The 14,270-nt window shown below is 46.6% G+C and overlaps 1 protein-coding gene across 4 annotated transcripts; it reads right to left on the reverse strand.

Annotated features, from left to right (window-relative positions):
* Window positions 1-1,102: 1,102 nt before the first annotated feature.
* Window positions 1,103-14,050, reverse strand: MPC1 (mitochondrial pyruvate carrier 1). 4 transcript variants are annotated; one of them, XM_060419330.1, is made up of 5 exons: window positions 13,921-13,991; window positions 12,679-12,682; window positions 2,671-2,767; window positions 1,976-2,108; window positions 1,103-1,634 (listed from the first exon to the last, which is right to left on the reverse strand). In XM_060419330.1, the coding sequence occupies exons 1-5, from the start codon at window positions 13,989-13,991 to the stop codon at window positions 1,610-1,612; spliced, it is 330 nt and encodes a 109-aa protein (XP_060275313.1). In that variant the 3' UTR covers window positions 1,103-1,609. The 4 variants fall into 4 exon arrangements, with proteins under 4 accessions (XP_060275313.1, XP_042109641.1, XP_060275312.1 ...); XM_042253707.1 differs by lacking the exon at window positions 12,679-12,682 and having other exon boundaries at window positions 13,921-14,050; XM_060419329.1 differs by lacking the exons at window positions 12,679-12,682; window positions 13,921-13,991 and adding an exon at window positions 4,439-4,491.
* Window positions 14,051-14,270: the final 220 nt, after the last annotated feature.

Below are 14,270 nucleotides of genomic sequence, written 5' to 3' on the forward strand. Positions count from 1 at the left end.
CCCGAGCCCTGCGCCCAGCACACACCCTGCTCGTCCACATCCACTCAGGGCAGAAGTGCCCCTGCCGGCCTGTCTGCATTTCCTCACCAGGTGCCCAGGTGTGAGAGAGAGCTGGCAGATGGTATCAGTCTCCCAACTGACACCTAGAGCTACACGGGCTCCTCGCTGGCACTAGAGACGGGTAGGACGGGTTCTCCAAGGTGCAAGGGGGAGGGGAGGATCCCAAACCGCAGGCTAACAGTGGTGGCTTCAGACCGGACAGGCCGCGAGGCTCCTTTCTGTGCAGCTGGGTGGTTTGCGTTGCTAACAAGTTGTTACTTGTGCAACTGGTCCAGCAGAAGGCGCTGTTTAATTAAGCCCATCCAGGCTCTGATCCAAAGTTCCTTTCAACCACCCTCCCCTGCAGGCAGGCAGCAGTGGAGGCATGAACCTGATGGCGGGGGAAGGGCTTGTCCCCAGGCTCCCCTCGGTGGTGGATGCAGCCTCGAGGCAGGAGGCCCCAGTCACACAGGCCCCCTGCCTCCTTGCCTCTGGTTCAGCAGGAACAGGCTGGCTGAGAAGAGGGGACACCGAACCTGCGGACTCCTCTGTCCATCTGCCTCCCTTGTCCATTACCACCAGAGCACAGCAAACCCACCCCCCTCTGCAGGGGAGTGTTAGAAACCCCAGCCGTGCTGCGTGCTGACCCGAGGCATCAGGACAGGCTCCTCAGGGTCGCCCCACCCCCGCCCTCCGAGCCTGCGCCTGCCCGGGATCAGCCTCCCCTCCTGGTGCCCCGCACGGCGCTGGCCATGCGGTGTCAATGCGTGCCGGGGGCCTGCAGTCCCCACGGCTTCCATGGCAACAGCACGGGTGTGCCCAGGACACCTCGGCAGGGTCCAGGTGCAGGCCCAGGGGCACCCACTTTCCATTGCCTGCCCACAAGGCAGAGGGCGCTATGAGCAGCAGGGACTGGGGGTGCCCTCTGGAAACAGGCCCCGGCCTGTCACTGCCCCCGGCTGGCTCGCCCACTTTCAGGGAGCTCAGTTTTCACCTATAAGTGTCCTTTCTGGGATACAGTTCTTCAGTTTCTTAACAAACACAGCAAGGTATTTAATCATACTCTTTTGACAAATATTTAAATCATTTATTGCCATTAATTTACAGCATTTCAATATACACACTGCACAGAAGTACAAATAGCTTTTCAAACACTGGCAATGTGCTTTCCGGTATGTGGCCAGCTGTCAGCCGGGTCATGGTCATTAAGGATATGACTTCTGAGTACTTAAATGCTAACGGTTACAAATTTTGTTCTCTTCAGCTTTTCACTAAGTATATTCTTATAGATAATACACATATTACTGCAGATAAAACCTTCATTGAGAATTATTAAATTGATTGCATATTTGTGCTACTCTTTCTGAAGAGAAGGAAAATATTCAGTACTCATAAGGCAGCAGAGAGTTGGTTTACGGACTCTGCTATGTCTAGAAAAATAGTCTGGTTAGTAAAAACAGCATTCTGCGTATTTTCCTCAGCAAGACTATTCATGATGGTGGAATCCGTGACTCGGCAACAGCAGCTGGCGATGCAGTCCCTTCAAAGGCCGGTTCTTCATCTCCCATTGTTACGCTGATGCCTTTTTAGACATCCTGGGAAGAAGCACACGGCAAAACCCCATGAGGAAACAACTTCTCCACCAGCCTCAAAGGTCAGGAGGCCTTTAAGAAAGGTCATGGAGAGCTTGACTTTATTTCCAGTCAGGATTTGACAGAAACAGTGATCGCCTACTTCATGCCAATGTTCCTGTTTTAATCAGTGACTTTTCACTGTGTATTAACCACCCAATCACTGTTTCAAATTCCTGGCATAGTTTTGCTCTGAATCAAGTCTCCCCAGCTGGGATGCACTTCTGTCCACACCCACCCCTAGTGATCTCTGCTCTACTCCGCCCAGCTCCTCAAAACACAAAGGGTGGGAGGGGTCTGCTCACTCGTGCCGGATCAGCCGTCCTCCCTGGATGAGCTGTGCGACTTCGTTGGTGGCGTGGCAGGCAAACAGGAGCCAGTTCCGAGGCTGCACCTTGTAGGCGAATCTCATGAACGTGAGGGAGTAACAGCAGAGGGCTGTCAGGACACGCAAGACAGACAGTGACTGACAGCCGCCAGGAGCAAGGGCTGCTGGGCCGACTGCCTTCTGCTACGGCCTTTACATGCTTCCGCAGACGGGAAACTCATGAGATGGTTTGCCCCGTTGCTGGGTACTCTTACTTATTAAAGTCAGTGCACGGACATCAGTTCTGAGCTCCTTTTCTGTCCCCTACAGTTGTTTATAGTCTGTCACCTGAAAGACCTGCTATTTAATCCCCTCAACATGTTTTAAGGTCAAATATTAAGAGTTTCAAGTAAACTTAAAGATACTTTTCTGAATAAAGCTCAAGAGGACACACTCTTTAACTGGGGGCACTAACTCTGAAAGGCAGACAGAACCCTAACAAATACTTCTAAACACAGCAGCCCAGCTGCTCCCTACTGTGTGAGGTAAGGTCCCTCAATGCCAGCAGGCTCTCTGCGGTACTTTCTACCGTGACTGCAGTATCTGGGGTGACAGACTTGGAACGTGCGCAGGAGCTGTATCCTGCTATAATCACACCTAATCCCTCCCAATCGTCCACACCTGCGTCCTTACCAAATGTCATCCGCCCACTGATGATCTCTGGGGACTTCTTCATGTCATTGATGGCGGCAATGGGAAGACCCCAGTTGGCTACTGGGCCCCAAAAGTGCTGTAAAAAATGAGGAGAGAAAGAAGACGAGAGGTGAAGATGGAGCCATGAACAGCTGCAGCTTCCTCTACCTTAGATGGTAACGCGGACTGTGCGGTTAACCCCTGGAAGGTTACCAGGCAGGCAGGCGCTGGGCTGTGCAAGTGCTGGCCTATGAATCAGCAGTTCTCACAGGTGAGACCCCAAACTGAAGGGAGCAGGCACTTTACCAAGGTCCCTGCTAACTTCCAGATGACAGGTAAGTAATCTCTGACCATCTCATTTAGAGAATTTTCAAATGAGATCAACTTCTTGCATAATTCAATCTTGCCACAACTTAACTTAAACCTTGTTAGAACTGTTCTCTGCAATGTTTAAATCTATCAGAACTTCTTTTTTCAAGTTTTCATTAAGATATGTGTCAGTATCTCTTAAAATACAGACCCTAAGTTGGATACTTTCTGAAGAAAATAACTTAGAAAGGGAAGAAACTGCTTTCAGTTCATATTATCATATTCAGATCAGAGAAGCAAAAAATCTATACTTGGAACCTCAGATAGTATGAAATAAAGATTGAAAAATACTTTTAAAATAATAGTAGCAAGCTATATTTAGAAAATGGACCAACTGTTTCTTACCGGCAACCACAGCCATCACAGCCCACCAAAACCTAGTTGTCCATGTTGAACAGCAGTGACAGCCAACTTATTTAATTTCTGAGGCTGAAATAAGCCCAGGGGCTTTCCCTATTAAATTAAAACTTGTCTTATTCATGCACAATTTGCAAATAATACTTGAAAGTATGAGGGAGGGAATCCCTGGCGCCAGTGGTTAGGCCTCAGTCTCTCACTTCGGAGGCCCAGGTCTGATCCCGGGCTGGGGAACTAAGATTCCCACAAGCTACGCGGCACAGCCGAAAAGAATAAAAGTGAAATACGAAGGAAACCACACATCATTGGCTAAAGACCCTTTTTGGTTATCAGAACACTAAGCAGTGTTTTATTTCTGCCTATCAGAGCATTTAAGATCAATTTAGACTGCAGAATACATTTCTAGATCTGCATTTTTAAATACTGACCAAGATTCACTAAAATTTAAAACCTCCTAAGAAAAAGAAAGAAGGGAAATGCCAAAAAAAAAAAAAAGATGAGAATTCCCTTTGTCATGATCTAATACTCTGAAATGTTTGCACGATATGCTTGACGCAAGCACAAGGCTGTGCCCTGAGAAGCTATCCAGCGTCAGAGCTGTCCTGTGTCAGCATGCTGAGAACTGTGGCGTCCACGTCTGAGTTACGGACCCTGTAACCTAGGCACAGCTGGTGCACAGAACCTCTGAGGTGCTGGGGTGGCTAATTAGTCCTGCTTTCAGACTGGATTCTGTCTGAGACACACACAGCTGAACCTTTCCTAGTTCTGGTGTCTAGATGAGGGCTGGCCACTTCCCTTCTTCCTCACCCTCCAGACCCTCAGTGACACAATGTCTCCCCCTCCTCACCTGCTTACTTCAGGGAGGGACCTGTCCTTCCCTGTGGCCCCTCACTTTATCCCACATCATCTTCTCCTCCGCCTTTTTCTTTACCACGTCAGTCTACTCCCATCACTTGCTGTCTAACTGTTTCCCGTCACTCTGCTCTGCTCAGCGACCTCTGCATCTGTACTTCACACGGCTCCCTGCAGGGCTCGGCCATACCCGGTGTCTGCATCACAGCTGTGGCCAGACAGTGGAGGCCTTGGCGTGAATCTGAAACCCGAGGCAGGGTGGGGACTTCCGGTCACATGACAGTGCTCAGCGTTTCACTGGCCTGAGTGTAGGGTTATATGACACAGGGTTCTGCAAGTCAAGGGCTATATATACACTTGTGGTTATAAGCACTGAGAGATACTTAAGATACATTTCTTAAAAAGAACATAAAGGGAAAATATAATTTCAAAACTAGTTACGAAATCATCTAACAGCAGAAAACATCCTTTCTATCTAGCGTGAGGTGCCAGTCGTCACTTCCCTGCTCTGGAAGCATCTGGCCTGTGCCGCAGACAGGTGCAGGGCAGGCGCTGGTCCTCCAGGGAAGCCCGAGTCCAGAGGGGACCTCGAGGACCCAGGGGCCACTGGAGGCGCCCCCGGCCCGAGGCCTGCAGGACGGAGGCAGGATGTGCTATTTCCTGTCCATAACTCTGCTATGGCACAAAGTCTGCAGAAGCCTTGCGCGAAGGAGAGATAGGCTCTTACCGTACTATTTCGTGAGGAGCCGCCGAGATTCAGACAGGAAAGACATAGGGAAGGAAAAAAAAAAAAAAAGATCAGATGCTTAGAGACATTTCAATTTCTTTAATGGCACACGTGTCCACGTCTCAGTAACAAAACTACAACACAAGCAGCACATCTTTAAAAAAGATGAGTTAGTGATATTTCTAATAACAACCTTTACCTAATGAAAGTAAACCTTAATTTTATCAAAAATAAACTTAATCCTTAAAGCCAGGCTATCCAATAGGAATACGATGCAAGTCACACACGGGAGCCACATAAGGAAGTTAAAGATTTCTAGAAGCTATGTTAACAAAAACGAAAAACAGGAGTTAACCTTATTTATTCCAATGTTTCAAATATTTTAATTTGGACATGTAATCAAGAACAACCTCACAATGAGGCATTTTGCATTCTTTTTTGGCTCTAAGTCTCTGAGATCCAGTGGGCACCAACACTCCCTGGGCACCTCAGCCTGGACTGGCCACCCTCCACGAGCTTGGGGCTGGGGGTTCTCAGACTGGACAGCACGGGTTTCAAGGGAGCATTTATTTGAATACAACTAGTTGGACACACGCACAATGCTGCAGAATTCTATCCACAACGAACTTTCCACTCTTACTAACAGGCTATCACCAGAACATAAGCCCCTAAAAATAGGTGTGTAATTCTATATTCTGTTCATGACTGAAACTCTGGTCCAAATGACAACCAGCATTCACAAGGCATTCAAACAATGTTTGCTGAATGAAGAGAAAAAACTTTCAATGTTAATTGTTTTCCTGAATGTTAAAACTAATGCCATTCAGAAATATGTCGAGTTACTTTTATTGCTGAAAGGCTAGTTCTTCTTTCCAGGATATAGCTGAACAGTTCTGTTAAGGCAAACTCTTATTAAAGTACAGCTTACTTCCCTGGTGGCTCAGACGGTAAAGCATCTGTCTACAATGCTGGAGACCCGGGTTCAATCCCTGGGTCGGGAAGACCCCCTGGAGAAGGAAATGGCAATGCACTCCAGTACTATTGCTTAGAAAATCCCATGGACAGAGGGGCCTGGTAGGCTACAGTCCATGGGGTGGCAAAGAGTCGGACACAACTGAGCGACTTCACTTTCACTGAAAGAATCACTGGAATAAAACGATAAAAATCTCTATACACACAGTCACGTCCGAATAACTCATCTTGTCCTTTTGTTCCTGGGCACGTCACGCGACTCCCCCATCCAGGAACGAAATCCACGCCATGCCCCCTGCCCTGGAAGCGGAGTCCCAACCACTGAATCACCAGGGAGGTCCCTCCTCTAGTTGTTTCGAGTTAGGGCTCTAGGAAGTTCTAATTTTCAGCATGAAAGTACTTGCCAAAGGTGCTAATTATACACTTCAAGTAGCTTCCATTATGAACTATGACCAGCCTAGAAAGAGCCCATCTTTCACAGTTATGTGAGCTGTTCTAACAGATGACATTTCCACTGTGGAACAAGCAGGTCTTAGCTGAGCACAGGGCTTTACTGGGGGGCAATGTCCTGAGCTGGTTAGGGCAGGGTCTGGCAGTTTACAGACTGCAGTCACCTCTGGGGGTTGCTCTCCTCTGTTCAGCGTCTGGTAGAAGCCTTTTATTCACCGATCAATGACCAATGGCTGACTGTTTTTTTTCCTACAAATTATTTCAGAAATATTCCAAGATGTAGTTCTTAAAATCCAAAATGTCAACTTGATAATTTAGTTTTCAATTCAGAACTCTCTCCCTGGATTGTACAATAGTTCAAACTCTACCCTATTTTACAACAGGTGACCTTAGGGCAGAATGTGAAGGAGGAATTAATTTCTGCCACCATTCCCTGCTCAGTACAAAAGTCCTACGTGAAACTGATCACAAAAATAATGTTGATCACATCACTTTAATAGTGGTTTAATGATTATAAAATGACCTTGAGAATAAAACTGTTCTAAACATCCTTGGGAAATACAAAAATCCACAACTCAACATCTCTTAATTCTGCGTCAGAGTTGTCCACAACGTGAATCAACTATCAGTCAAAAAATCTAAAAAGGACATTGGTGCAGGGCCAAACTAGAAAAGTTTCCCAGTATGAATAGCTATTCTAAAGAAAGATAAACCTAAAAGCCACACAAACTGTGCCTGGGGACAGAAATGTAAAACTGTGTGGAGAACACCCTCTCTCCACTTGGGACGCTGCCTGTACTTCAGTGAAGGTTAAAAAACCTCAAAACAAAACAAAAAAAAACTCAAAATGGATACAGGTTTTCTTGGTTCACTTGACCCTGAATTTTCGTGAAGGAGAAACCAGGTAAGAATGTTGATGGAGGGACCTCCCTGGTGGTCCAGGGGCTAAGACTGTACTGCCAATGCAGGGAGCCCCAGGGTTGATCCCTGGTCAGGGAACAAAACCCCACCTGCCCCAACTAAGATCCCACCTGCCCCAACTAAAGATCTCGCACAGCCAAATAAACAATTAAAAAAAAAAAAAAAAAGCCGAATGATGATGGAGGTGAGAGAGGAGGAGGACCAGGACCACCCTGAATAAACATTATCTTCTTTTCCTCCTGTATTTGAATACTGCTTGTCTGGTCCCAGGTCTCTTCCACACCCATTTTTATTTTCAACAAGTCTCCTGGGCACTGACAATTTGTTTCTTTTTCCTAAAATTACTGACAGTAATTGTTAGCTTTCTCTGCAAGTACTCTGGGTAATTTAGGTAATTTATAATTTGCTTTCAGTTCAGTTCAGTCTCTCAGACGTGTCCGACTCTTTGCGACCCCTACCAGGCCTCCCTGTCCATCACCAACTCCCGGAGCTCACTCAGACTCACGCCCATCAAGTCAGTGATGCCATCCAGCCATCTCATCCTCTGTTATCCCCTTCTCCTCTTGGCCCCAATCCCTCCCAGCATCAGAGTCTTTTCCAATGAGTCAACTCTTCGCATGAGGTGGCCAAAGTACTGGAGTTTCAGCTTTAGCATCATTCCTTCCAAAGAAATCCCAGGGTTGATCTCCTTCAGAATGGACTGGTTGGATCTCCTTGCAGTCCAAGGGACTCTCAAGAGTCTTCTCCTTATACAGTACTAAAAGGATCCTAGCATAGTCTGTCTATATCGCTCCTGAGAGTAAAGTAAGATTCTGAGATATTCTAGACTGCAATTCTCTTAGAGGCTGAAAATGGTGACCACCATTTCATTTATTCTCACCAACTTTTACCTGATTTTCTACTTCAAGTTAAAATCAGGGTGTTTTTACAAATCATAATGTGTGTTATTCAACTGGTCAAAACTAAACTGGAAGGCAGAAAAGAAACTCTTGTGGCCAGTTCTGCTTCTACACTCAGCCTCAGAAAGTGTTTGAAGGTCATTTACATGACAGGGAAGCAAAGCCAAGGGCAGGGTATGGAAGCTTGTGGCAGAGAAGGGAGACATACACAGGAAAAGGGGGTGCAAAGAAAGCACTGGCACCTTCTTTTCGAAACCATTTTTGTGCGTAACTACTTCCCTTCAAATCTTAAATACACATTCCTGTTTTGGCTTCACAACTTTGGCATCCAGAGGGTCTCGACGTCTCAACTTTTCTGCGTGGTTTGGATCTTAGTTTTCCCATATGGCTAGGGAAGAGCTGGACCATCTGATGTCTGAGGACCATTCAGCTCTAACATTCTATTCTATTTGGAAAGAGTTCTGTTTTCCCCTGCCACTTCTCCCTTGGGTATTAACTATAAATTCTTAAAGCTCTCCTGGAAGCTTAGAAGTTAAAATTAACAGAATAGAAAACCTTATTAACTGGAGAATACTCACTGCAAACACCCAACTTACCTGGAGTTTATAAGAGCATGCTGACTGATAAACTGATTTTCTAACACTCATGATCTAGGCTTACTTAAGAAGACCTCCTTTGCACGTATGTGCACATAAACACCCACTCACTCCTCTAGGAAGGGGAGTCAATCTCTAGTATAAACATGCACAGACTTTGACAGACCACAAACCACACATCCTATCTCCAAGCTTAGCTGCTCCTTCTAATTTATTTTTCTTAATTCAGGAGGGAGAATAAGAGGAGAGGACCCCCCTCCCCCCAAAAAAGCTATCTTCTTTTGCTTTCCACTGATAAGGTATGTGAGGACATAATTTATTCTTCTTTAGAAAGATAACAGAATAGAGATCCAGAAAGTTCTTGATTCAAGATTTTCATTAAGGTAAGAAGAAGAAATCAGGGAAAGGAAAGCTGAAAGGTACCAAAAGGAGAGTACCAGGAATTCAGGGACTAAGCACGGAATATTCATAAAAATACAAGTTAATAGAACATTTCTTTCGGTAAGTATACACAGCACTATGGTGTGTCATCAAACACCTACCAAAGCACAAAACCCAAGAAATTTGCCCAAGACTGAACTGACACAGCTGGAAAGCAAAAGGGCTCGGATTCAAACCTATCATTCAAATTCAATACTAGGTGCAATAATACTACCAGCATTCACAACAAAAACTATTGCTAATTACTTAATATTTTAATACTGAGACCCTATTTTAATGTCCCAGTTGTCCGAGTAATGCCTTTTAGAGCTGTTTTCATCCATACCAGATCCAAACAAAATCCACACACTGCCTTTGGTTAGAGCCTGCTCTTTCAACTCAGAATTCTCAACAACAACAACAAAAAAAAAATCAACATTTTAAAATACACTTGAAAATTCACTTCAGTAAGAAAGGCATTTCAATCTTATTCAGAAAATGTAACTGACAGGAGTTTATTATAATCTATGTGAACCATGATTTTAAATTTTTGCTGCAGATGTCAACTCTGTCGTTAATAAGATGACTTTAAAACTCTACAACAGCTTTAGTTTGGAAAACCTCTATACCCCTTTGGCAGGCTGTAAGAAGAAGGCTGGAGCTCTTGAGTAGTCCAGGATTGCAAAGAATGTAGAACTGATGAGAGGAGCAGGCACAGAACCCCATTTCTGATTGGAGGAGAATATGAAATTGTCTTTTGCTTCATTTGCTTTTACAGAAGCAAAGCAGGGGCTGTAAGGAAGACTGGAAGAACAAACAGAGGAAACATCCCTTTAATAAGTTCTGGAGAGAGAAATCTGTCTTTCTAGGGGAAAAGGCTAATAAAAGAGTTTCTGATGAGACTTTTGATACCAGTCCTCAAACCTGTCCTCAATCATCTCTTGGCAGGCTGGCATGAGATCCCACTGCTGCCAAGAACAGCAGAGAAAACAAGCACAGTAGGACACTCACTTCCTCCGTTCAGTCCACAAAAGTATTTCCAGGTCAAAATACACAGCTTCACACCTTGAGAAAATGAGCGCAACCCTGTAGGGCCTTTCTGGGTATAAATGCCCCTCCATGCCCCCATTTCTTGTTACAGAAAAGGGCTTTAGTCTCCAAGGCCTTCCTGAAGTTCCCAAGGGCAGATTCAGGCAGTTACTAATGGGGAAAGTGAGGAAACACAGAAAGAAGGAAATGTAAGCAAGAAAAGTAATGAAAGAGTAAACAATAGTTCAGCAACAAACCAAGTCCTAATGCTGCTGCTAACTCCTAAAGGGACACACACCACAGTCTAACACAGACCTTTGAGTTGTTCTGCAGGAACAAAGACCCCACCCATGGTGGGGGTGGTGACTACATTCCCACCATAAGAAGTTGGAACTAGAAGACTGTCATTACAGTTATAGTTTAGTCGCTCAGTCGTGTCCGACTCTTTGCGACCCCATGAATCGCAGCACACCAGGCCTCCCTGTCCATCACCAACTCCCGGAGTTCACTCAGACTCATGTCCATCAAATCAATGATGCCATCCAGCCATCTCATCCTCTGTCGTCCCCTTCTCCTCCTGCCCCCAACCCCTCCCAGCATCAGGGTCTTTTCTAATGAGTCAACTCTTCTCATGAGGTGGCCAAAGTACTGGAGTTTCAGCTTTAGCATCATTCCTTCCAAAGAAATCCCAGGGCTGATCTCCTTCAGAATGGACTGGTTGGATCTCCTTGCAGTCCAAGGGACTCTCAAGAGTCTTCTCCAACACCACAGTTCAAAAGCATCAATTCTTCGGCGCTCAGCTTCCTTCAACTCTCACATCCATACATGATCACAGGAAAAACCATAGCCCTGACTAGACGGACCTTAGTCGGCAAAGTAACGTCTCTGCTTTTGAATATGCTATCTAGGTTGGTCATAACTTCCCTTCCAAGGAGTAAGCGTCTTTTAATTTCATGCCATCTGCAGTGATTTTGGAGCCCCCAAAAATAAAGTCTGACACTGTTTCCACTGTTTCCCCATCTATTTGCCATGAAGTGATGGGACCAGATGCCATGATCTTCGTTTTCTGAATGTTGAGCTTGAAGCCAACTTTTTCACTCTCCTCTTTCACTTTCATCAAGAGGCTTTTTAGTTCCTCTTCACTTTCTGCCATAAGGGTGGTGTCATCTGCATATCAGGTTATTGAGATTTCTCCTGGCAATCTTGATTCCAGCTTGTGTTTTTTCCAGCCCAGCGTTTCTCATGATGTACTCTGCATAGAAGTTAAATAAGTAGGGTGACAATATACAGCCTTGACGTACTCCTTTTCCTATTTGGAATCAGTCTCTTGTTCCAGATTGTTATTAAGATTCCCCAAATCACCTGGTTATGTCACCACCCACCAGTCAGAAGTCCACAAGCTGATCACACACCCTGCAACTCTCGCTCTTTTGTTTTGTGTCTTTAAGAACCCTTTCTTGAGAGTCATCTGGGAGTCTGGATGAACATGAGCCACCCCTTCTTGGTTTGCAGGGACCCTGCAATAAACACGGCACTTTCCTTCTCCACCATGCCGGGTCAGGAGATTGGCTTTGCTGTGTATCGGGTGCATAGACTCAAGCTCTGTTCAGTAAAAAATCCACATTTATGATTTTAACTTTTCCCATAACAGGAAACTTTTTAAAATGTTTCTGCTCCAAAGACAGCAAGCTATAATAGAAATACATAGTGATTTGAGGTTTCCAACTGTTTTCACACCCCTCACCTGGTTTAATGTTCTCAACAACCCAGTGAGACAGGACATTATGATTAAGCCCATTTCATAGATGGGGTAATTAAAGTCCACTGGGATTGACTGCTGGAGATCCCTTGGCCTGAAGTCATTCTTCGGAATCCTAGCTGAGAGCCAAACCTCGCAGCACTTTCCTGGACACTGCAATTCTCTTCCTCATTTAGTCAGAGCTTAATACAATTAAAGCGATGCTAGAGAAGTCATACAAACATTAAAGCTACATGAACCTAACCTCTGAAAATAGGTTAGACCACACATCAAAGCATTCAACGGAAATGTCTGGCTCTCAGACACCTACCTAGTGGGAAAAATATAAACTTAGAAAAGCGGGGCTAACTCTCTTCCTTGAGAATACATATATTCTACAGTCTTCCTAGGTGATCATCAGCATACTTCTAATATGGGTAAGACTTTATTCTTAATTACACCATACAGCCTTATCCTTAGTTGTCCTTAACTATTAGGAAGGCTCATACACAGGAGAAAACATCAGTAAAACCTAAGGTAGTATCTGAAGCCACAGGGAAACTTAACTGCAGGGACTAAGCACACAGCCTCACATGATTACTTTGCTCAGACTTTCCAGGACATTAACCTGATAAATACTGTACTCCACAGTACTAAACATCTATCTTAATTAACCACAGTGCTATACAAGTACAAAAAGTTTTGTTTTGTTTTTTTTTTTAGGAAACTCAAGAGTGAAGTTCTTGATCCCAAATTTATGGCAGAAAATTATTTTTCTTACCCTACTGATCTTTAAAATTAGAAGTAAACAGTATTTTCAATAAGATTCAAAATTTTAACAAATTATATATATATTTTTTACTGGTAAATGAAGCTGCCTTCATACTGTATCCTATGGATGGTTACATTTCTTAGCTGTCATTAACTCTTTACTACATTAAACTGTTGAAAAACATTGCAGCACTAAATTTACCTAGGTTTAAGAAAATCACACAAATAAAAACTAAAATTTAAATTTATTCTCCAGGGAAGAATACTGGAGTGGGTTGCCATGCCCTCCTCCAGGGGATCTTCCCCACACAGGGATTGAACCTCTGTAGTCTACTGCATTGGCAAGCCGGTTCTTCACCACTAGCGCCACCTGGGAAGCCCCCAAATAAACTATATAAAACGGCTTTAAAGTTTTATTAAATATTTTGAAATACAAAGCAGGCGTCTCAAGGCTAGAGATAGAAATAAAATACAGAAAGTGTCTTTAGGCCTTTCATCCCAACAAAGCTCTTTCTACCTGGAGAGAATCAATGGAAAATAACATGCAAAAAAGCGTGCGCTTGGTTGGCAGAATATTCGTCTGTAAAACTGTGTTGGATATGACTCCCTCCCACCCACGCCTGACCTCCTGAAGCTGAGAAACGCGAAGGACGAGTCGACCCGGCGGGCACGGTGCCCTTGTGGCGGAGAAGGAGCCCTGGCCCCCGCCGCTCCGCTGGCCCCGCGCGACTCCAGGGCGCGCCCTCCCCGCGCCCGGCCGCCGCACACCTGCCAGGCAGGTGCCTGGAGGCGGAGCCCCGGCCCCACCCGCCGGACCCGGCCGGCTCTCAGCGCTCGACCGCGCCGGGGCTCCGCCTGCGCCCCACCGTCCGGAGGCCCCTGCGCCGCGGCCCCCCAGCCGCCGGCCGGCTACCCCGGGACCCTGCTCGGCTGACTGGACTCCCGCCCCGCTGCCCGCGCCCCTCGTCACGCGCGGCATTGGCTCCGGAGCCCGGAATCCTCTGAGGGTCCAGGGTCCGGCCAGGGGACTCGCCACCTCAGGAGTGACCGGGCTCCCGCCCGCCCCGCGCCCCTCGTCACGCGCGCCATCCGCTCCGGAGCCCCGAGTCCTCTGCGCGTCCAGGGTCCGGCCCCGGGGGGACTCGTCACCTCATGAGGTAGTCCCGGAAGTCCTTGCTCCGGACATAGTCCGCCGCCTTCCGCACCAGCGCTCCTGCCATGGCCGTGCCGGACACCTAGCCGCCCGCGGTGCCCTCGCCGCAGCGCCTCGGATCCCAATGACACCCGGCGAAGCGGACAGCGCGGACACCGCACCCTACCGCCCGCGCGCGTCACGACAGCTCGGCCCCGCCTTACGGCCGCCGCCCGGCTCTCGGCCTACTGGAGGGCGCTGAGCGCGAGACGGCGGCGCCGATTGGCTGGCGCTGGCCTCACACCTCCGCCCCGCCCCTCAGAGGCGGTGCGCGGAGGGGAAGTGGGAGGGCCGCTGCCGTAAAACG

Source organism: Ovis aries, chromosome 8 (genome assembly GCF_016772045.2).
Source record: "Ovis aries strain OAR_USU_Benz2616 breed Rambouillet chromosome 8, ARS-UI_Ramb_v3.0, whole genome shotgun sequence".
Classification (NCBI taxonomy): domain Eukaryota; kingdom Metazoa; phylum Chordata; class Mammalia; order Artiodactyla; family Bovidae; genus Ovis; species Ovis aries.